Genomic DNA, 25,575 nt, shown 5'->3' with positions numbered 1-25,575 from the left:
AAGGTCCCCGCACATTTTAAATGGAAAATGTCCTTCGGTTAAATTCGTTAATTTTTTGCTGAACAAATGTTCTCACGGGTACGAGCCTCCAAAATTCTTCCTTGCATGTTTTATCAGTAAAATAACACTCAAAACGAGGCTTTCATTTAACTAAAATTTAACAAATACTGGCATTTTAGTTAGACTGGTATTGACTTTAACAGAATTCAGTACATCGAGACGAATTTAACAATGGGCCATTTTCCACTTAAAATGAGCGGATTCCAAAAGTTTGTATATATTGAGATGAGAACGCATCTTAATTTGTAAGACACCTTAATATTAAATTATTTCATTTAATATGTTTTTTTTTAAATAGTACTTGGATGATATAGAAAGCCTTATTAATAATAATTAATTATCAATTTTTTTTTTTTAACGTACAATCTCGCACCTCTCAAACTAGCAACTTTCCAATAAAACGGGCCAATAAATGTGATGTAAATGTAATTTTCAGACAGCCACCATGTTAAGGCTTTCCTTTTGAATTTGGTTAAATAGATTTTCTAAATCGTTATATTTAGTAGAGTATCTTTCATTGTCAGTTATTTAAAAAAAAATGCTATAGGAAAGAATTTAGAGGTTTAATTCTCGTTTACTCCAGTAAGTATATTTTATCGCCGCTTTAATTTGTACTTCATTCCAACAATAGTGCAATAAGTTAAATTGAACCGTACAAAACCATGGGAAAAAACGAGACGGTTAAATGATATTGATACAATAAACTTGAGTTGAGTGGCAGTAATTTACGGAATAAATGAAAAAATGTCACCAGTATTTTACCGTCGCGATAAATTTGCTTTGTGATAAATAATTGTTGCCTAAAATTTTAATATAATTCAAAGGTCATTTCAGTATCACAGCCCATCTTGATAACGTACTCACTCAACTCACTAGAGCACAGAGCACAGTTGAAAAAGGTGGTGAGACTCTTCAAACGACACTGTCTGACAGAGTCTGATGCTTCCACTTGTAGGGCCTGTATGAAGGTCGATAAAACTTCAATACATGCTATTTGCAGCTACCGAAAGTTTAGAATATTTGGGTCCGAAATCCTTGATCCATTAATCATGGGAGAAATCCCGGTGCTAAAGTTATGGGCTTTCTGCGCGGCGCCTGGCCTCTACAGAATCCTATAACTTCATCTGCTTAAAATAGCAGCTTTTACCCGGGATGCTGCGCCTTCGGATGATTTGTTGTCCTCACGAAGGGCACAGATGCGGTACCCCTCCTAGGTATTATTATTATTACATATTTAAGAGTTTATGTATTTCTGTTGCTCTTATTTTTTTAGAGAGCGTTATATTGGTTAGGTTTTTTCATTTTTACGACGAAAATTGCCTACTCTGGAGTCTGGCTTGTGGCTGATTTGGCAATTTAAAATTTATTAATTACTTTTCAATTAATTATGAAAATTGTTCTTAAAAAACACTGACCAGGGGACCACAACATGGTGACTTAAATTTCACTGGTATTTTTGTCAATTATCTAACATTTAGATTTGGAGGTGCGTGCGTATTGAACGTCAATAAGTTGAATAGCTTTCTAAAGTATGTTTCATTACAACTTTATCCAAATATTCGATTTAAATCGAATAAAAATATATAAATTTATTTTTAGAATAATAAATGTGATGTATTTGCAAGCTTGACTGCGATATCGTCACCGTCTCTTTTTCACCTAGATCTATCAAAATCTTCAGTAATAATTACAAAAACGTGTCGAAATTCAATTTAAATCGAATAAGAACACATTGTGACGTATTCTACGACCAAATCGTAACATAATATTAAGATATCTGAATATTCACTAGATATCAGAGTATTTTCCAACTTAGAAGCCATTCAATAATCGGACAAATGCAACGCACGAAATTTAAATTAGTTAAATGGGAAATTTCATTATTTCTGTTTATTTTTACCAAATGGTAAAAAAGAATTTCAAAGTGATACCCATTTTTGGTAGAGAAAGTTAACAATAATTTTTGTAAAACAGAGTTTGTACAGTTTTGTGATCCAGAAATTGTTGACTTAAAAATTATTCAAACTTTCTATCTATTGTTAAAAATTTAACAATAACAAAAAATACTCTAAATTCTGAACAGAAAACAATAAATTATTAATCTAATCGACTTCATTCATTTAAAAGGCGCCATTTTTACAAAATTTTTAATTCCCAACGCCATGCGACCATTTCAAAAAACTATTATTTTTCGTACTCATTTGACGAATTTTAATTTCGTAAGTCGCGTTTTTCGGCAACTCTATTTAAAATGGCTTCCATTTAATCTGAACACATCGCAAAATGGTAAATGTTTGAATACATCACTCTTTACGCAATCCAATAAAACTCTCACGTAATGGTAAAGTTAATAATCGCGATTCTCGATCATATGTAGGTATCTCAAAGTATTTATATTCGCTAGAGCCACTGGGTGATAAATCAGCGATACTATGTCGTATACTTAATTGTAAGCGACCACTTTTACTTGGTGGTCTATCACTATCGGTGAACGTTGAATCGTCATCATGATCAGAGAATGAATTTAAATTACCACTATTGCATTTAATTAATGGAGGTAACAATCTACTCGTTGTTGATGTTGAATTCAAATCACTCTGTTGTGATGAACGTGATGGTAAATAAATATCACAATTTAAACTACGCGGTCGTCTTGTATTTGTTGAACGTTTTCCTACATTCTCTGTACTATCTACATGTGTTTCACGTAATTTTACACCATTTGTAGTCGTTGCTGCAGATGATGTCGCTACTTGATTTAAGGTTGTTTCGCTACTATTATCAATTTTATTATCACTGAAAAATAAAAAAAATTAAAATAGTATTGGAAACGATATAGTATAATCATCCTAAATTTTTAAATCACATTTTTGGGGGGAAGTCCGACTTTTTGGTTATGGTTAGGGTGGTCAATGCTAAGTTTAAATTTAAAAACGCGTTGTTGATTTTAGCGCAAAAATGTCGAGAGAATAAAATTCTCTACAAAAAAAAAGGTCACATATTAAACAATTTACTGGGAAGTTAGTGCAAAATTTGAAACAAACAATTTTGAAATTATACGATGCTCACATTGCAATAATTCCATAATAGCAACATATATGGGTATTTTACTCTCAAATAGCGTTATTAATATTTTAGAGACGCATAAGCTGTTTTTAAATAACTCTGTATGTGCCTTGTTTAGGAGTGCGCAAATTTGGCTACCTCTGACGCGAGAAAACCAGTCATAATTGAAACCAGTCACAATTGTTTAGACAAATGTTATTGATTGTTATGCTGTCTATAACTTTCATTAATAATTTTTTTCCCTTCCTTTCGCCGAAAAAAAAAAAAAAATTATTTGTCTCAATTTTTCACTAACATTTCAGTAGATTGTTCATATGTGACTTACGCAATAAAAACATGGGACTTATTTGTAAGAATGTTTTTCTCTACAAAAATGCTTCTGGCAGTTTTTTCGCTAAAATCAATAGTGTAGCAGTTATTGCAAAAAAAACAAATTCACCCCTTCAAACCAAGATGGCGGCCTTCCCTCAAGGGGTAGCATCCCGCCTTTCCAAATTTAAACTAATCTTTGGCCATCATAACCATAACTAAAAAGTCGGACTCCGCCCCAAAAAATGCGATCTACTATATAGCATTTCAGCTAGGATTATGTTTATCATGTTAGGTTATTCAGTCAATAAAAACAGGAAACTCTCTTATCAAGTAAGAGAACATTTTATTCAGTCAATGTGATATTTACTGTAGGAAATGAAGCAATTGACCAAGGAATTGTCTTCTCGTCAGATAATTTCTATGGGAGCCGGTAGAAAATGTTTGTCTGAGTGTACTCAACAAAGTCATATACATGCGTACTTATGCTTTTTTTATTTTCTTGTATATTTTGGACAATTTTTAGCATTTTTTTATTCTTGACATTTTTTAACTAACCTCACAATTTTCGAGATATAAGCATTTGAAAAACAAAAATGCGGATTTTCACCGACAAAACATAATTTCTAATAGCTTTCAAATTTGACCGAAATAACAAAATAATCGCTAAAAATGAAATTTTGTCGGTGAAAATCCGCATTTCTTGTTTTTAAAATGCTTATAGCTCGAAACTGGTGAGGTTACGTAAAAATTATCAGGGATAAGAAAATGTTGAAAATTTTCCAAAATATGAATGGAAATTGAAATATGAAATCCAATAGTTTTTTTTAATACTAAATAAAGAGAATGTGGTGTCTGGAAGTGGGGTACTTCTGACGTACTCTAAAACGAAAAAGCACAAATACGTATATGACTTTGTTGAGTACACTCAGACAAACATATTCCACCGACTCTCATAAAAATCAACTTACGAGGAGACAATTTCTTGGTTAGACCGATTTCTAGATTTATATTGAACAAGGCTAAGTCGTTTAGCTTATCTTCTGACATTTTCAATCTAAGGTATGGTTTAAGAGCACGCAAAATTGAAAAGAAGCGTTCATTCGTCGCTGTTGTCACAGGTAAAAATGGCAAAACGCGAAGTTCATTGCAAATATTGAACGCACTCCATTGTTTCAAATGAATTTTTGACGACCTGTCCGGCAATGCTTTTAACTTCGTTGACCCAGATATGACGGAAAGAGTTTGGTACAAAAAGTTGAATGCAAGAGATTTCACTAAAATTTTCATTTTGTTGAGAAAAAGACAAGCAAAATTTAATAAAATATTGCGATGATTTATTAATCGATCCTATAGTAAATGAGTCAGAAACAAAACTGAATCAGTCTGTACATTCGAGTTTTGAGTTTGATTTGACGCGAGCCTTGGATTTCACAATTTCATGTCGTATTCATTGCAGATTTCTCTCATTTGAAAATTTTTCTGAACTCTTCTCCAACACTTTCTCTTCTTTTAATTAGCGACGAATATTTATAGTCAACAGCCTCATGATAAAAGGTCATTATTTGAGGTGATCCAGCAGTTTAAAATGAAAAATGTTTATTTTAATTTGTCGGCGAATAACTCGGTCTTAAAAGCTCGTATAAAGATCAATATAAGTGCACTTTAAAGAAATAAACAAACTTTCGATTGCACATACTAAATTTCTTATATAAATACTTATGCACCCCGCGCACGCTTTTAAAATACATATTAAATTAACAGAGCAAGAGGGGCATACAAGTTTTACTATCGAACAGGTACGTGAGTTTTCTGTTGCGGAAAATAAAGATTTAAGGTTACTCTAACAAATGCCAGAAAATCAGCCAGGCAACCGGGGACCGTAGGTCTAGGCGGAGAGCCAAACATGCAAAAAAAAATTTTGCAACGAACAGGTACGTGGCTAATATTTTGTCAGAATGTTCACAGAGATGTTAAAAACAATTTTGCCAAAACATCAGCCAGGTAGCCGCAAACCATAAGTCTGAGTGGAAAGACCAAACATTTAAACAAATTTATTTTTACAACGGACAGGTACGAGACTGATGTTTTGTCAGAATGTTAACAGAGATGTTAAAAACAGTTTGCCAAAACATCAGCCAGGCAACCGGATACCGTAAGCCTGAGTGGAGAGCCAAACATGCAAAAAAAAAACTGTAAATTTGGTTTGACGTTCCACTCACACTTACGATCCTCGCTTACCTGGCTGATGTTTTGGCAAACTGTTTTTAACATCTCTGTTAACATTCTAAAAAAACATCAGCCACGTAAATGTTCGTTACATTTTTTTTTTTTTTTTTGCTAGTTTAGCTCTCCGCTTATCAATACGGTCTGGCTGATGTTCCGGCATTTGTTAGAGTAACCTTAAAGTTTTATTTTGCGCATAAAATGTTAAGGGGTGATAAAAATGTTTGAGATATTGATTCAAGAACTAGAAATTACAAGCTATCGGATAATATATTAAGACTCAACCTTTTTTCGCCGGCATATACCTATTTCAAATTTAGAGAAAATTAAAAAAATTTTTAAAGCGCCAACGCTAATTCTTTTGTGGGTAGTATATTATAAACAAATAAGAAAATTCAATTTTTTACTTGATATCAAAAGGTATTCTATACGGAGACATGTATCTGAAAGGATAAAATACTCTTAAAATATTTTTCCTTCACAGATGAAATACTGAAATATTAGTCGATTTGCATGGTCAACCCTGAAATCACCATAATAAAATTGAAAAAATAATTTTCTAAAAAGAAAGATTTATTTAAGAGTACTTTTAACCCCCTTAAAACAAAAAAACTAATAAATAATTAATTACATACTTACTTTTTATTATCACTAATTTCCTCGAAAATATTATTATTATTTTCGATATCGGTTGGGTATAAGGATGAATATAATGTAGAAAATTCACAATCCGATGTACTACATTCCGAATCGGAAAAATTTGTTGAGGTAGTCGCACCAAGAAATTCTTGTCGTAATTTTTTGATATCATACTTCTTCGATGTATTTAATTGATTTGGTAGTACAGTTTTAGTATCCGGTACGGAAGGAGTGGGGGTAGGTGAATCGTAAATTGCACAACTTGTGTTTGTATCATTAATATTTTGATTAACATCTTCATCATCACTATGTGTTGTAACTAAAACGTATCCACGTCCAAGTAAACATTGGTCGTCATTATTTACAGGTTCCGATATATTTTCACGACTCACATACGGCGGTGGTGGATCTGTTATTCTATAATAAAGAAATCTGGTTTGTTACAAAAATGTACTTAAAAAATTAAGCTGAGCGTTGATTTAATTTTAAAAAAATAATTGGAGTAACCCAATTCATGAAAGTAACCAAAATAGACCATAGGAAACTTTTTAATAAGTATTATAGTCTAATCAACAAGTTCAAATTGGTGAAATATAGAAATACTGGTCATAAAAATAAGTGTGATAGCTTGCTGGATTCGGAATGATGTCTAGAAAAATGTGCTAGAGGTTTTTCAGCATTTTATAAAATATTAACATTTAAGTAAGTTAAAAAAAAGATTCTTAAGGAGAAGGAAATTTTCTTAAGGAGAAGGAATAGAATGAAAAACTCCAAATCCCGGAAATCTATCTACCTCCTTTATTTTTTATCTTTGATAAATATTTAAAACCTTAAAAAAATTATTTAGTGTGAGATACTCCTTTTTGACGATATTACAACAATCTAAAAATGACGCAAAAAAATCTATTTTCAGCGTTAAATCAAAATTTATAAATAACAGAGATATATTTACGGCAGTGGGAGTTTTTTATTGGAAATTTTCTTCTCCTTAACCGACATATACCTATTTCAAATTTTGAGAAAATTAAAAAAATTTTTAAAGCGCCAACGCTAATTCTTTTGTGGGTAGTATATTATAAACAAATAAGAAAATTCAATTTTTCAAGAATCTTTTTTTTTTTTAAATTTCTTAAATATTAATATTTTATAAAATATTGGCGAAAAACGAATTACCTTTTTATTCAGGAGTCAAGAGTTTATTGGAAATTTTATAAAGAACCATTGACTGATCTTGGATTTTAAGGTATAAATCTTACGGCTCTCCACTATTTAAATAGTTGGTGTAAATTTTTTTGCCTACGTTTATTAAATATATACTTAACAAAACCACTCAAAAGAGTTTCAAAAATTTAATACTTTGTGTTTATAATAATTTTTAAGTGAAAAAAATTATTTTTTTAAAACTTTTTTGACGTGATCTTGTTCGAAGCCAAAAAATTTTACGCCAATTATTTCAACATTTTTTTAAATTTACAATGGAAAGGAACATTCCAGAAAATTGTATTCTAATCCAGTAATTCTATGAAAATCGGCTTTTTCGATGCTACCCGGAAACAATAAATCGGGCCATATAGATTGAAACAACCTTAAAAACGTACTATAGTTTGCATCTCTGTTTCATTTAAAAAAAAAAAAAAAGAAGAAACAAACGAAACATCCTACAGGAAAAAGTTTCGGTAGGATAATAAAAAGATCTATCGAATGAGTTGGATTTGGTTAAGATACGTTATATAAAAATCATCAAAAATGAAGCTTTTTTATTTTTAATATATCCTTTCCCTGCCATATTTGCATTTTCAAATAAACCCTCATTGTATGCTGCCTAGCTGCTTTCACAGTGGGTGGTAAAATTGTAGTTTAAAAGTGGCTAGAGATATTGATTTCTGAAATAACTCATATCGGAACTCGTTTAAAGAACATTGCCAAGCTTTAGAATACAAGGATACTATTATCTTGGACATATTTTCGGCTAGTTGATCAAGATTTGACCTGTCTTTATAAAAGATATCTATTAAGGTAGTTCCTCCGCGACCGTCCAGTCAAAAAGTTTTGGACTAATACTATCATTCAGTGCATTAACTGTGCTATGACTATTATACATATACCATATATTATTTTCACAAGACTGTAGTTACTCACTAACAAATCTTCTATACGTATACACACACATTCTTTGATATATACCTTTACCATTAGTTTTTATATGCTTTCCACAAAAAATATCGCTAAAACGAGTTATTTATTTAAGTTTTTTATCGAAACTATATGGTAAATAATTTTTATTTTTATTTATATATTTTCTAAATATAGTATTCTACATTATATTAGTTTTTCATAGAGATGGTGGACGTCATTCATTGGTAAATAAATATAATATTTGTAAATTTGTGTATTTTTATACACTTCTCCCATGTACACGTACAAATTGCGTCACTTTTAATTGCTAATATCTCATGTATGGCATGGTAAATCATCTTCTAATTTTAACAGCAAGTGTATTATGAATTAAATATTTTATATTCTGAGTTTTGAGAAATTCTTGGAATATCACTTTCGTGTAGGTACTACCTTAATTTCAGAAGATTAAATGTACATTAATTATTATTTTTTATAATAAAAAATTTGACAAATTTATTTCGATTGTCAATTTTTTATATATATTTTTTTTTTTTTGTTAAAAATTAAAAATTAACATTTTTAACGTCCAGCATAAAATTTTGCTATGTCTTACGAGAATTTAAGCCCGGAAAGTATCAACTACTTTTGGACTTTTATGAATTTTTTAGACTATGTTGTGAAACAGCTACAGAGATGCAAACTATAGCACGTTTTTAAGAACAATTCAATCTACACAACCCAATTTTTTGTTTCTGGGTAGCATCAAATTCGATTTTATCATTGGGTCGTTTAATAAGATAAATTTCCAACGATAAAAAATTTTTGAAAGTATATGCAAGCATGTCGATTTTCGTAAAATTCTCTTCCAAGTTGAGCAACTTGGACAGTAATTCTTTCCCAAAAGTAAAAATGAAAATGATACCAAAAATTTGAAATTTTGTTTATCAATTTTTATCAATTAATCATCTTTTTATACGTCTTTTGTGAAGAATGCATATCTCGTCTCTGTATGGTTTATGAGAAATTAACTATTAAAGTTAGTGTTTTTACGAAAAAGTTTTTCATTTTTATGCTCAATTCTTATTTTTGATATGATTATAAAGCTTAAAACTTGAGTAATATTGATGAAAATTTTTTATGTATTTGGTAACCGTTTTAAAAGCACTTATTGACTAAAAAACCATCATTTATTACGACTTCTTCATCAAATACCGTATCACAATGTAAAAACCGTACAGAGAATCCACTTGAAATTTATAAAGAAGGCGTATTAAATACTCATTAATATACACAAAATTTAAGTTTTTTGGCAACACTTTCGTTTTGGTATCGAAACACCTTAAATGGACCACACTATATTAGGTGGGCTGATAAATTCGTAGGTTGGCACATAGATGGCGCTACCAGTATTAAATCAGTTATACTGGTAGTTTGTGAGATATATCATTTTGAGTGAAGCAACTCGCTTTTTCATCAAGACAATGCATCGTGTCACGGATCAATAAAAACAATGGCCCCAGCGACTTCTGTTCTCGGCAATCAAGGAAATTATCGCTGGAAAGAGATTTTGCGCCGATGAAGAGGTAATCGCCGAAACTGAAGCCTATTTTGAGGCCAGGCAAATCGTACAATAAAAATGATATCGAAAAATTATATGACCGATATAATCGCTGTATCGCCCTCGAAGACAACTATATTAAATAATAAATAAAAATGCATTTTACTATGTTAGCCTACGAACTTTTCAAGCCAACTGTTATATTATCTTAGCCTAGTAAATAGTTACAATAAAGGTTCTTACCCAATAGTTGTATCACATATTTCTGAATATGGTGGAGGACTTGCTGGTCTATGTATATATTGAACTTCATTATTTAAGTAGGACATTAAGAGGATACTATGAGGTATGGAACGATTGACTGAACTACCGATATCAAAACCACTACTAAAATTACTATTGGTTTGATCCGCAACACGTTGGCTACGATGTTGGCGTTGGCGTTGGTGTTGGCCATTGGAATATAATGCACTACGTAATGCAGGTCGTTGTTGAACACACGAATGGTCTAAATTGTTCCAATTACGATTTAAATATAAATAAAAATCATAGAATGGGATACGTGTACGTGAACATACTTCACGTATGTCCTGATTCGCTGGACATGAATGGATATGGATGCGACACAATACAAGTAAACATATTGATACCAGAAAAAAGAATAGTACGGCTCCAACTGAAAATGAAAACATAAACAAAGTTATATTATATTTTAACAATTGTGAAATAATTCAATACACACTAGTGTAATTAAACAATTAAATTCGAGACCCTTGGAAATGGTGAAATGGGGGTTGATTTTAGGGGGTTGAATTGGTTTTTTTTGTAATTTAAGGAGAAAAATGACCTCCTAGCGAAAAACGTTCAGCAAAAAACCAAAAATTAAAAACTTTTGTACGAGACTTTATTTAACATAACGTCAAATTTCATGAGAAAACCGCGAAAAACTGTTTTTTTGGTTTTTATTCTTTTCTCGCACAAAAATAATTCAATTTTCATGAAACATCAAGAAAGTGTTTCTTTGTTTATTACATAATAAGCATGAATTTTTAGGAAACCGAAATTTTTTTATTCGAGCTCATTTGAACCCGGGTTGAAATGTCTACTTTAAAATGGTCTATGTATGGTGTATGGTTTAGTTTTCATTATATCGCTTAAAATCCAGAAAAAAAACATTTTTCATCCGTAAACGCGATAACTCAAAAGCGAAAAGAGATATCAAGCTGAAATTTTAATAGCGTGCTCAGGATGTAAAAAGTGAGTTAGAATTCGTAAATAAGCAACATAGGACAATTGGTTCTTGGATTCGTAAAACCCATCTTGTAAATCATTAGAGATAGAACAGAAATTTAAATATAAAAAGTGTTTTCATATAAAAAACTAAACAACTTTTCTTTGAAACTTTGTTTCGTAAACACCACTGTTTACCCGTGAGGACGAAAAATATGTTAGAAGCGTTATATAGTATGCATACACTAGTTATATTGTATCAAGTATACAAGTATTTTATATATAAAAAAGAGAAAAAACAATTGACAGTTGTTGAAATGTCATGTAATGATAGGGAAGCTGGTGGAGCAAGGTTGAGACCACATTTTATTGATAGAACTGACCCAATACATGAGTAAGCTATTGGTTTTCTAAACCGTATACGGTTGGAAGATCCGGCTGCATAGCAAAGACGAAACTTATTTATAACGATTAATTAAAGTCAAAGAACGGAGAATATGTAAGTCTTCGAAAAATGTTGTAAAATGCCCTAAAATGTACAAATTGACCAAGGTTGAGTCCTACAAATACAAGATCCAATTGACCTACTTATTTACGAATCTCTTTTTCGTCCTGAGCACGCTATAAAAATTTCAGTTTGATATCTCTTTTCGTTTTTGAGTTATCGTGTTTATGAATGAAAAATGGTTTTTTTTCGGTTTTTCTGGATTTTAAGCGATATAATAAAAACTAAACCATACACATACATGGACCATTTTAAAGTAGACATTTCAACGATTCAAATGAGCCCGGACAGAGTAGGAGAATCGAAAAAAACATCAAGAAAGTTTTCCGTTGAAAATCTAGAATAAAAAATTATTTTTCGGTTTCATAAAAATTCATGCTAATTCTGTAATAAAAAAGAAACACTTTCACCATGTTTCATGAAAATTGAATAATTTGAAATTTGAACATTTTTTACATTTAAACTTTTGTTCTATCTCTAACGATTTACAAGACCCAATTGACCTATGTTGCTCATATACGAATTTTATCTCAATTTTTACGTCCTAAGTGCTCTGTAAAAATTTCAACTTGATATTTTATTTCGTTTTTGAGTTAATGTGTTCACAGACGGACGGACGGACAACTGAAAATGGACTAATTAGATGATTCTATGAACACCCATACCAAAAATTTTTTCGTAGCATCAATATTTTTAAGTGTTACAAACTTGGGACTAAACTTAATATACTGTATATATTTCATGTGTACATGGTATAAAAAGATGATGCCGCACCATAAAGCATAGAAGATTTTGTGGAATCATTTGCAATGTTTTTTTTAATTGTCATCATAAACAAACTATCAAAAACTACTTACCAAACAATGTGAAGATGGTAGCTTTGAGTAAGCCATGCTTAAAGCTATGATATTCACTGTATCCAGATGACTGTTCTTGAATCACTGAAACAATTTATGAATTAAGACTACGCAACTTGAAAGTAACTTGATCTTCAATTTGTTCTATTTAATAATATTTTAAATTGGTTATTTGCCTCTAAAGGCTTTAATTTCAGTTAATCAGAGAGGAGAGTTCGTTATTATTACGAAAGCTATTTACATTGTGTCTCTAAAAAGTCTATACAACGCTCTATCAAATAAAGCGAAGTCCCAAACAAATGAAATTTACAAAATTTAAAGAATCCCCGACATTTTTTTCGGGTACGGAACCTTAAACGTGCACTTGAAACATATCTAGGAACACTCTCCATTAAATTACCTTTTCCTTAGAGCCTTCTCTAAATTGAACCGATTTTGAGCATTATCGCATATTTTCTAGTTGTTCCGAGTACGGAACCCTAAACTCATACTTAAAACATAGCTAAGAACACTCTTCATTAAATTTTCTTTCAAACGCAAAAAAAAAAATCAAAATCGGTTCATCCGTTTAAGCGCTACAATGTCACAGACAGACATATAGACCCACACACATAGCGGTCAAACTTATAAGACCCTTTTTTGGCTCGGGGATTAATAAATGCTCATTTATCAAACTCAGAAATCTGTGATCTCTAAGTAAGGTACTACTTATTTTTCATTTTACGCATCGAAAAAAGAGTAGTCGTAAAATAATTTGCATTTGATTCAGATATTTTTATTTTTACAATCGATTTTTATTATTTTATTTCGTTATAAAGATAATTTAACGGAAAGTGTTCTTAGCTATGTTTTAAGTGCGAGTTTAGGATTCCATACCCAGAACAACAAAAAAATAGACGATGGTCCTCAAAATCAGTTCATTTTGGACAAGGCTCGAAGGAAAAACGATTCCGTAAAATTTTTCGGGAATTTTTTTAAATTAGTAAACACTTGTTTTCATTTTTTCAAACCATATTTAAAATCATAAAGAACGCGCCAATATGAATAATTAGTATTGTTTAATTCTTATTTTTAACTAAAAATTTAGATACAACAAAAATTTTCGAAAAAAACAAAAGAAATTGTTTTTATCGTAAAATAACTAGAAAAATAATAAAGTTACAAAAAAATGTTTGTTAGTAAAATATTCTGTGGAGAAAGAGCTAAATTTTTTACCTCTGAACATTTTTTTGTAACTTTATTATTTTTCTAGTTATTTTACGATAAAGACAATTTCTTTTGTTTTTTTCGAAAATTTTTGTTGCATTTAAATTAAAATATTTCGAAAAATATATATCCGAATCTGCTAGAACTTTTTGAGCATGTTTTCAGTACCTAAATAAGGTTAATTGGAAAGCGGCAAGCATTAATTTCAGTTTCCGAGGTAAATTGATCAGTTTTTGTGCTGAATAAAACATAAAAAAAAATACGGCAAACTTTGTTTTCATTATAACTCCGTTAATTTTCGTTCAAATGATTTGAAACTTTATTTCATTTTCAAGGTTCTTTATAGTAGTCTACAAAATGTATAAATATATTATTATTTTTTTTTAAATCAAATTTTTCAGTTATTCAACGTTAAATACTCCGAATTTCAATCGCCAATAGCTCGGAAAGTATTGACTTTTCGAAATATACTTAAACCACACTTTTTGCTTAGATTTCATCGCTCTATCGATTCCCGTTAGCATTTTCAACATATATTTTTCCATCCCCTAGAAGGGATGGTTACCACTCCCAGGGCAAAAGCACCACTAGGCACCTTATACCTTTTGAGCCAGAAGCTAAACAAAGCTTAATCCCAAATTTCTTTCGAAATCGATGCTATAGGTCAAAATTTAAAGAATTCGCCTTATTTTTTCTCCTCGTTTATTGAAGTATCATAAGGTTGATATTAGTTTTTTGTATGAAAAACAGTGTCACCACACCAAATTTTATTCAAATCGCGCTATCCGTTTTAGAGAAAAACGATTTCAAAATTGCAACTTGAAGAACGTATAGCGCCAAAATGGAAAAACTTTTATATAGTACAGGTTAAATAGAAGCTAGTTACTCTTGTCTATAATGCACTAAATTACAGGAGTAATTTTTTTTATTTAAATTGGTTCAGCATGACGTTCTGAATGTAAATGCACAAAATTCTTACAAAAATATAAATAGGTGGAAGTTCCTCCATTTTAAGGAAAACTGTTTTAGGCTATATCTCCATACCGTGCACTTCGTCAAAGTCTTATAAGTCATAAAGGGTTAGTGATACAAAAAAAAAAATTGTTTTACAACAAGTGAAAATAAACAATTGACTGAGTTAATTTTTGTAATACCATGTATAGAAAGTGATGATTACTCTGTCACATTACACATACATACATGTCACATATATAAAACTGATATTCCCATATAACACATACTATACAATTTGCGCTCTCACGAGTCACGGGTAAACAGTGATGTTTACGAAAAAATGTTTCAAACAAAAGTTGTTTATTTTTTTTATAAACATTTTCACTTTCTATACATGGTATTTCAACAATTAACTCAGTCAATTGTTTGTTTTCACTTGTTTACATTTAAACTTTTGTTCTATCTCTAACGGTTTACAAGATGGGTCCTACGAACTCAAGATACAATTGACTTATGTTGCTCATTTACGAACTAGACCTCACTTTTTACGTCCTAAACATGATATAAAAATGTCTCTAGCTGATGAACTAACAGATAAGCCATACTTCAAATACAATAATTTGATAAAAATACATGTGCTTAACAATGTATGAGCACGGTAGTGTGGACACAAGTTAAAAAAATATATCTTTTCAATTTTGATGGTGAATTATGTTATAACTGGACGATATAAGACGAAAAGTAAGAATTAAATTTTTCGATATCTGGAGTAATTTTCAAAATATTGAAAATTGAAAATTTTGTTTAATTATTTAGCTTTCGATATTTCGAAAACCTAGAGTAATTTTCAAAATATCAAAAATTGAAAATTTTTTTTACATATTTAGCTTTCAATATTTCGAAAACCAAGGCAAATATCGAAAATTTTTATTGTTATTTTTCGTCTTTCATGAAGTTATAAAAAAATTCATCTTAAAGTTGAAAATAAGGTACAAATAATTTCAACCACAAGTCTAACCTCGTACTACCTTAAGAACACTTTTTTTTATTAAAAAGAATAATTTAATAATTTATCTTAAATTTACACTTATAAAGACGCCATGTACGTTTACAGAGTGCAAAAACTATTTAAAGTTGATAATTTTCAGAAACGGATACATGACCAGCTAAAAGAGATTTCTTTCCTTAGCTTCAAAATGCTATTAGATAGAGATAAAAAAAGGCGAAAACTCGACGTACTTGTTGTTAAGTACAAAAATACACATTTTCAAGAAGGCGACAAAAATTTAAGGACATTTCTATGTTTTCCAGAATAAAATAAAAAATCAAGAGGATTTTCAAGTTTTCAAAAACCGTTAGACATCCTGGACTCTGTAGCTTGCGTTTTACAGATGATATAGTTTTGCTTGCGAAAAATGCTGGGCAGCTATAAATCATGCTCAATGATAGGATATGTCGAATACCCAACAGATACCGATTCTCTTGAATGGAGTCTTTGAATGCAAACGGTCCTAATAAAATTCACGCCAGGATGACTAATTCATGGAAAAAAAATTTGTTTCTTAAAGCATATACTCAAGGGTGACATACTAATAACTCTGAGGAAGAATAAGATGGATGCCTGTGTACTACAGGTGCTGGCATATGGATCGGCACTAACTACAAAAATTTGCAAAAAAACTTCACTCATGCCAGTGTGCACAAGAACAATCCATGCTAAGTATTCGCAAAAAATTCCTTCTGACTGATAAAACGACTACATGGACATCCTATGATTTCAAAAGAAAAAGGGCCACTTAAAAAAACGTTGGAATTGTTAAATGTACAGGAAGTGTGTAAATGCGCAAGGCAAGTCATAGAGAAAATTAAAAGCGGTTAGGGAAGGACTTTGTCTAACTAGTGCACTGAATTAGATTTATTATATAGTGAGTTCATTTCAAAAGTATCCACCCTTAATAACTCTTGGCCTGATGTGAATATTGTTTTGAGTAAAAACACGTCGATTTGGATATGGAGAGAGCAGTTTAAAAATGGTACCTAGAGAATTTTAGGTTTCACCCCTTCACCACTAGCCACCTTAACTTTTAAATTTCAAATGGCTCACCCAACCTTGCTATACTTTGTTTGAAAGGGCATAAAATTCTCTATTCAACCATAATAAAAAAATGAAATCGAGCGATTGATTCTTCAGATAGATTACACAGAAGATGGAATGTATCCATCTTTAATAACTCTTGACCTGGTGTGATTATTGTTTTGAATGAAAACACGTCAATATAGATATGAACGGAGAAATTCAAAAATGGCATCTACAAAATTTTAGGTTCTATCTCTCATTCCCACCCACCCCAAAATTGAAATTTCAAATGGTAATCCTGCCTTGTAATACCTTATTTGAAAGGTCATACAATTTTCTCTTCAACCATGATATAAAAAAATGAAATCGATCGATTAGTTCTTAAGATAAACTACACTGAAGATGGAAGGTATTAATTCCATTTTCTGAGTAGTCTATCTTATGAACCAATCGATCGATTTCTTTTTTTTTTTGTCATGGTTGAAAAGAGAATTGTATGCCCTTTCAAATAAGGTATCACATGGCAGGGGATGCCATTTGAAATTTCAAAGCTGAGGTGGGTGGGATGAAAACTTATATTTTCTAGGAACCATTTTTGGACTTACCCCTCCATGTCTAAATCGACGTGTTTTCACTCAAAACAATAATCACATAAGTTTAAAAGTTATTAAGGATGGATACTTTTGAAATGAACCCATTTTATATTATTATTACAATATTAAAAACTTACATTTAAACTGTTGCCTGCAACATGATGGACGCTCTTTAACAGTACAATTTGGATCTAAATCAGTGTTACAACACCAATTTGCTGGAATGCATCGACCATCTTTACAATTACGAATTTTACCAATGCATGCGTCTGTGCCACATTGATTATAATGTTCGTCTTCGCCATATTTACAATCAATTTTCCCATCACAAACATAATGTTGTGCAATACATTTTTCAGATTTTTCACATACGAACATACTTTGACCACAATATGGGATACCTAGAAAACACAAATTAATGATTTTTTTTCCCCAAAAGATCCCAAACAAAACCAATGTAAAACAAAATACTGTCAAAAGAAGATAAAAATAAAGAAGAATTTTCTTTAAGTAATTCTGCTTTACATGGAAATCTACTGACACATTTTCAAATTAAAATCCTTTAAAATTAGAGAATCGTGAAAACAATACTTATATTAGTTAAGTAATTAACCGGTCAAATTTAAAAAAAAAGGTAGAAAAATTGACACCCGGCTGAAATTTGGTAGTTTTGATCAAAATACCATAATAAATGAGAGCAAAAAGTCATCATCGATCCGAGACGTGGAAAAAAATTTAAGCGGGGTCAAAGGTCAAAAAAAAGTTTTTTCGTGATTTTCTGCAAACGGAAAGTTTTATCATAAAATTAGCTCAGACAAAAATTGTAGATCAGGTAATTAAATATAAAAATGTCTCAATACTTTTTTTTCCTAATAGCTTTCTTTCGTTGTAAAAAATACAGAAAAGGAGATTTACGATTCCATAACGATCGGCACAACATTCTGCACGCGGTTTTGGGACAATTTATCTCTACATTGTTTTCTTTGGTTACGTTTTTTTGAATATCTCGGATTCTATTGATTGTATTGAGGTGAACAAAAAAAGAATTGCTTGTAATGAATTTTTGTATCAACTTTGCCCATTGAACCCTGAACATAGAAAAATAACCTAAAAATCTCAAGAAAACCGCAGTAACATCATATTTTCAACTTTCTCTGATAACTTTTCGAAAAATGAAGGAATTGATTTGCAAATATGGAAAAAGATGTAACTTGTGATCATTAAAAATTTTGATCAATTTTAGCCCGATACATAACCTCAATTTTGAGAAAAATGAATTTTTCTGAAAAATTTCAACAGCTCGTACAGTTCAGGCAAATCATCGGATTTAACCTTTTTTTTTAAATTGCAGGTTTTTATGTACTTTCAGAGAGTGCCAACGGTTTTTTTCAAATCCTGATTATGAACCGAAATATTACAAAACAAAAATGCAATCACTCAAAAAAATCCAGATTTGCATGATTACAAGGTACAATTGAAAATTTTCTATTTACCAACATTTTTATGATCATAAGTTATATGTTATTATGCTATGTTCAGGGTTCGATAGAAGCAGAGATATTCAAGAAAACGTCAACAAAGAAAACAATGTAGAGGTAATAACCGCGTGCAGAAGGTCGTACGGATCGTTCTGGAACCAGAATTCTTCTTTTCTGTATTTTTTACAACGAAAAAAACCTATTTTAAAAAAAATTAGCCATTTCTCAAAATTTAAGGAATATCAAAATCCGGTACATTCACCCAACTGTATTGTTTTCACGGTTCTCGAACTAATACTTATATGTACTAATGCTTTTTTTAAATTTTATGTATAATAGAAAATGTGCATGGTTTTATTTCTTTGCTTTCATAAAAGCTCATTCATGTAACAAACAGAAGAGAAAAGTTATTTTTCGAATAGAACTATAAGAACAATCAAGATAAAAGTCATCAAACATTTGTTTGTATCTCTTTTAGTCATTTCGCAGGACAGGGGAGTTTCGTAAGAAGTAAAACCGGATGAGTACACGCAGTGTTTTCTGAAGGTTTTTAGGTCGCTGAATACGAACATGTGCGTCGATTTCATGTTAATTGGTGAAAACAAAAGTTATTAACAATTTAATTGTTAAAATCGCTGTTACTCGGAAACTACCAACACTAAGCGATACAAGTTGAAAGCAAAACATGTGCGGAATCAAAATTTCCTTAAAAAATGTCTCATAAAGTTTTGCTCTGATAACTATCAAACTCTAAAACTTTTGTTTAAGTTATTTTTTTATTGGCTAACTACAAAACGAACTATTACCCATTATAGATTAAAATGGTCCACCCTGTACATTTAAATTTTTTTTTAAGAGCGTCAACTATTTTGGGGGGCGGGGGCAGTATATTATAATAGAAACAAAGGAAAGGAAAGCATTAATACATAGAAGTATTTTTTTTTACAAATCTCGGACATGTGACATTCGATTTCCTTACTATATCCACGAGAACATTTGATTAGGGTTCTATTTCTACAATTTGAAGAAAAATAAATTAAAACTTACTTAATGGTTTTACATTTAATGTTATTTTTGCAGTCAAATTCAAGGCTTTGCATAAACATGTGTATTGTCCAATATCCGATCTTTGAAGCGATAATATGTCCAAGGTGGCTTCATTTTGCTCAATGTTAGGTCTTATTCGATTGTGACTACAAACAAATAACAGGAATTAGAAATCTTACAATAAACATATATAACACAACAAAATTAAATAAACAATCATGGTAATAAAGAAAAAATTAATGCATCATAATGAAATTTTCCACAGTTTTTTATTAGGTTGTAAAAACTTGGTAAAAAAAAATCGTCCTCTCAGGGGCGTAATTAACCTCCTTTTTTGAAGGGTAGTTGGGAGTTTTAATCAGTTTTTTTGGAATTACAAAAAAACTATGCAACAAATAAAAAAAAGTTCAATTAAAAGTAATTCTAGCTGAGGTATTTGAACACATTTTTTTTTTTTCGGTTTGCTATCTTTAAAAGATATGAGACTTTGACCGAGATATGCCAATTTTAAAATGGAATTTTTTTGCTCATTCAATCAAATGACAAAGGACTCTCTTGTAAACTGTTAGCGATAGAAAAAAAAATTTTAAATGTATTATTTATTTGAATCATTCTTAAATAAACATCATTGTTTACCCGTGAGAGCCCTTAAGAACTTACTTTGGTGTCCATTTTCTCTTTCAAAATTATTTAAAAAAAGTGTGTTGATTTCAACTAGTCGTTTTGTAAAGCATTCGTAAAAAAAAATTTCAGAAATTATTTGCAAAAATTTCGAAATTTTCGCAAGTGTTTTCTGGAATTTTTTTGTTTTTCTAGAATATTTCAAAAAAACACTATTTGAAGTTAACCTGAAAAAAATTAACACACTTTTATAGTTTTGGAGAAAATGAACGCCAAAGTTTTCTCCTAAGTTGCGGGTGAACAGTGATGTTTACAAAAGAATGATTCAAGTGAAAGTTATTAATTTTTTTATAAGGAATAACCTTTATATTTAACAAGATGGATACTTTTTCATTTGAAAATCTTTTTCTATGCGGTTTTTTTGTAATTTGTAAAAAACTGATTTTTTCCTTCATTTGTAGATATTTAGTTTCATTGTACTAATAGTACAGTCAAAGATACAACAGATTAAGTCAAATGAAATATACCGCTCACTTTTTGCTAAAACCTCGTGGAATCTGTTTCTTTGGCATTAAATATCATTTATAAACCATGAGTTAGTTGCGTTAATGTTTCTATTTGTTAATAAACAATTAATTGATAATTTAATGAAACGGTTCATGTAAAAGTTGACTTATAAAATTAATAAATAGTCAACTTGTATTATATATATGTTATATATGTATTATATATATGCATATATGTTATACATGTATAAGATTGTGTTTTTCATGACTGAATGTTAAATAATCAAAAAACTCTTATACATCTTAAACACAATAAAATTAAATAAAAAATCATCGTAATAAAGAAAAAAAAGTCTTGCATCTTGGAAATTTTCACAGTTCGGTCTCTCAGGGGAGCCTCATCCCCTTTTTAGGGGGGTAGTTGGAGGTTTTAATCAGTTTTCTCTTTTTGCTCATTCAACCAAATGAAAAAAGGACTCATCTTGTTAACCGAAAAAATCGTAAACATCACTGTTCAAAATACCACTACTCGGACTAGCTCTCCTAAATATACACAAAGATGTGAACCTGGGCGATAAAATTATCAACGCTTTCGCGAAAAAAAAAAACGTTAATTTGAATTTGTAAGTAATAAACCTTAATACACTTATGTTAAGTGTATACCAGCGTTTAGTTTAATTTGATATCCTTTGAAGTTGTTAAAATTTCATCAAAATCGGTTCAGTAGTTTCGAGTCTAAGTGTGACACTGTGATGTGCAAACAAACACACACTTACTTTTGCAGTTTTCGTGAACGAACAAACTAACATTTAACAGGTTTATTAATTTATTAGGGTTCGTCCCACGGCTTTGCTCGCATGGAATAACTACAGTGTAAAAAATCTATCTTGGTCAGAGCATCATATATTTTGTAAATATGTCCTTTGCAGTTATGCACCAAATATATCATGAACGGGTTCATACTCTTGACTCGTACTTGGCCGATTTTTGGATGATTGTGGCCGCAATCTTTTTTGGGGGCTGTAACTTTTTCAGAATCTCAACATTTCCTGACATTTGTACGTTTTCTAGTTCAATCCTGACTTAACAGTTCCTTGTACACAAATAAAATAATTTTATTGATCTGTTATATTCTAGTCAACAAGTTCAAATTGGTGGGAAATAGAGATGATGCTCTTAAAAATACGTCTGATAGCTTTAATTCAATTAATCTACGAAACAGATGACAAAATTGCTGTGAGAAAACAAAAAATACGTTGTTATAGAAGAAAACAAGCCAAAAATCATAGCGTTTTTTGTTTACGGCTAATCAATAAATAAATTAACCGAAAAAATTCGCAAAAGTCAAAAAAACTGTTTATTGCGATTAAAAAAAAAGTTGCCCGTCCAATGCAAAAAAATTAAATGGGAAAGTTCTAGATCTCAAAAAAACCTATCGATTGACGTCTGGTTGGTCCAATTTGAATGCGTAGGTGTCGAGAAAACTTAACAAACTTAGCGAAAATAGTCATTTTTACATTTGCTTATAACTGTTTTCTTTTTCGATTTTAAAGTTGACATTAAGTGAAGTTATGAGTAATTTGTTCACTAATTTTCAGTTTTTATTTTAGCAAAAAATTTTGAAATTTTTTCGAAATATCACATTTTTTCAAAAAAAGACACCTTTCATAAAAACTTTCCTCTTGGTCGAGGGCTTATGGAAGAGCGGTTTTTTGGGGCTTAACCTGTTCGTCTAGACTTCTTCGATTATGATATTTAAGAAGCATTTTTTTTTTTGGGATGGGTTTTTCGCGGTAAAAATTAAAACTCGTAGAGCTCTAAAACTCGCATACGTTACTAATAAATACTTACTTTAAGTTACAAAAAATATTTACAAATGTTATCTTTGTATCTTTGTTGCTATATTTGCAATTGCTTGCTATTTGCAATTTTCAAAATTTTTTGCTAAAAAAAAAACTGAAGATTTTGAATCAATTACTCATAACTTCACTAAATAACAACTTTAAAATCGAAAAAGAAAAACAGTTATAAGCAAATGTAAAAATGACTATTTTCGCTAAGTTTGTTAAGTTTTCTCGGCACCTACGCATTAAAATCGGACCAACCAGACGTCAATCGATAGGTTTTTTTGAGATCTAGAACTTTCCCATTTAATTTTTTTTGCATTGGACGTTAAATTTAATCACAAGAAAACCGTTTTTTTGGCTTTTACAAATTTTTTCGGTTAAATTAGCTATTGATTAGCCGTAAACAAAAAATGTTTCTTGTCTCTTTTTTCTTCTATAACAAAATATTTTTGGTTTTCTGATAACAATTTTGTCAAATTTAACATTGGGCCTCCGTAGATTAATTGGATTATTTGCTGGATTCAAAACGATATCTAGAAAAATGTGCCAGTAGCGTTTTTCAGCATATACAAAATTTCAAAAGTTATAAACAATTAAAATGGTATTTGGTTTTTCGCCAATATTTCATAAAATATTTATATTTAAAAAATTTAAAAACAAAGATTCTGAAAGAGGAGGAAATTTCCAATAAAAAACTTTCACTTCCAGAAATCTATCTCCGTTATTAATAAATTTTAATTTAACACTGAAAATATGTCTTTTGCGTCATTTTTAGATTGTTGTAATATCGTCAAAAACAAGTATCTCACACTGAATAATTAAATATTAATATTAAATGAAATATTGGCGAAACACCTTTTTTTTCATTTTTAATTGTTTATAACTTTTACAATTTTTTATGTGCTAAAAAACGCTTCTCGCATACTTTTGTAGACATCATTCTGAATTCAACAAGCTATCACACGTATTTTTGCAACCATTATTTCTATATTTCATGAATTTAGAACTTGTTGGCTAGACTATCGATCAATAAAAGTCAAATTGAAATGAAATTTTAAATAATAAGTTTTAGAATATAAAATTGCATTTTACCCTGCAAGTATTTTTCTCTTTAAAATATTTGCGGAGATATTGACGATAAACGAATTTTGTATTTTAGAATTTGACCACGTAACTATATCTGTGTGTAAATATTAAAACATAGAAAAATAATGCTAACAGAATGAACTTTAGTAAATTGTATTTTCTAAACTTTTGTTATTATACAAATTTCAAATTGCCCCCAATTCGCACCAATTAACCAATTTTTGATAAATAATATGTGAACGAATTAAAAATACACCAGTTTAGTCACCTTTTCTTTTTCTGGCATTGGCAAAATTCCATTTATATAATAAAAACAAACAATTGGCTGAGTTAATTGTTGCAATACCATGTATAGAAAGTGTTGATTACTCTGTCACATTACTCATTACACATATATTTCATAACTGATATTCCAATATAATACATACTACATATAATTTGCGCTCTCACGGGTAAACAGTGATGTTTACGAAAAAATGTTTCAAACAAAAGTTGTTTATTTTTTTATAAGAAACATTTTTTACACATAAACTTTTGTTCTATCTCTAACGGTTTACAAGATGGGTCCTACGGATCCAAGACCCAATTGACCTATGTTGCTCATTTACGAATTCGACCTCACTTTTTACGTCCTAAGCAAGCTATAAAAATTTCAGCTTGATATCTCTTTTCGTTTTTGAGCTATCGTGATGACAGACAGACAGACAAAAGACAGACAACCGAAAATGGACTAATTAGGTGATTTCATAAAACCTATACCAAAATTTTGTTCATAGCATTAATATTTTTAAGCGTTACAAACTTGGGACTAAACTTAATATACCTTGCATATTTCATATATACTTGGTATAATATATAAAAATATCCTTGAGTTCATTTAAAAACAATATCCTAACAAAAGAACCATTTTAAACATAAATTTTATGTTTAAAAATACTCACTTGTTTTGAATGAACTTCGGTTTTTTCCATTCTAATATACATTTATTATAATGTGAATCGTTGTCTTCCAATAATTTACACGTCAAACGTAATGATTCTCTAACTTTACCGATATAAATTTTACTAATATAAGTATCATTTGCGTAAATTTGTAATTTAACACCTAAAATTAAAAATTTTGACAATATTTATTTTGAGGTTAAAATGTATACCAAATTTGGTATATAATATTATTCAAAACTACTCAACTCACTTTCAGTATTATTAATGACTACGATTACAAATAATATCGAAAACAAACAAAACATTTTCTAAATCATAATCACTATGAAATTTATAAAAAAAATTGGGCTTAAGCCATTTTATTCCCATATTATGGTACGGAGTTTTTGTACTTAATTCATTGAATAATATTTTACTCGAAAGTTTGTTTTTATTCACCGAGTTTCAATAGTTTTACATTTTATAACATTTATTTATTGAGTTTTATAAATAATTTTCAATTAAAATAGTTGTTAAAAAACGTAAATGTAGGTATAATAATATGCAAATCGTAAATAAAATTTTTATACAAAGTTTAGGATCCCGCAAAGATATGTTTGATTAGGGTAGGGTGTGTTCTACATAAACACAAAATATTTCCCATTTTTT

General features: G+C 30.1%; 1 protein-coding gene across 1 annotated transcript; it reads right to left on the bottom strand.

The window, feature by feature from the left end:
* Positions 1-2,292: 2,292 nt before the first annotated feature.
* LOC123301432 lies at positions 2,293-25,232 on the bottom strand. The gene is made up of 8 exons (XM_044884170.1): positions 25,178-25,232; positions 24,925-25,087; positions 19,924-20,069; positions 17,536-17,799; positions 12,569-12,652; positions 10,220-10,652; positions 6,301-6,717; positions 2,293-2,856 (listed from the first exon to the last, which is right to left on the bottom strand). The coding sequence occupies exons 1-8, from the start codon at positions 25,230-25,232 to the stop codon at positions 2,364-2,366; spliced, it is 2,055 nt and encodes a 684-aa protein (XP_044740105.1). The 3' UTR covers positions 2,293-2,363.
* Between the last annotated feature and the right edge of the window lie 343 nt (positions 25,233-25,575).

The sequence above is a fragment of the Chrysoperla carnea genome, chromosome 5 (genome assembly GCF_905475395.1).
Source record: "Chrysoperla carnea chromosome 5, inChrCarn1.1, whole genome shotgun sequence".
In the NCBI taxonomy this organism is placed as follows: Eukaryota; Metazoa; Arthropoda; class Insecta; order Neuroptera; family Chrysopidae; genus Chrysoperla; species Chrysoperla carnea.
This window is presented reverse-complemented; position numbering and strand designations above follow the sequence as displayed.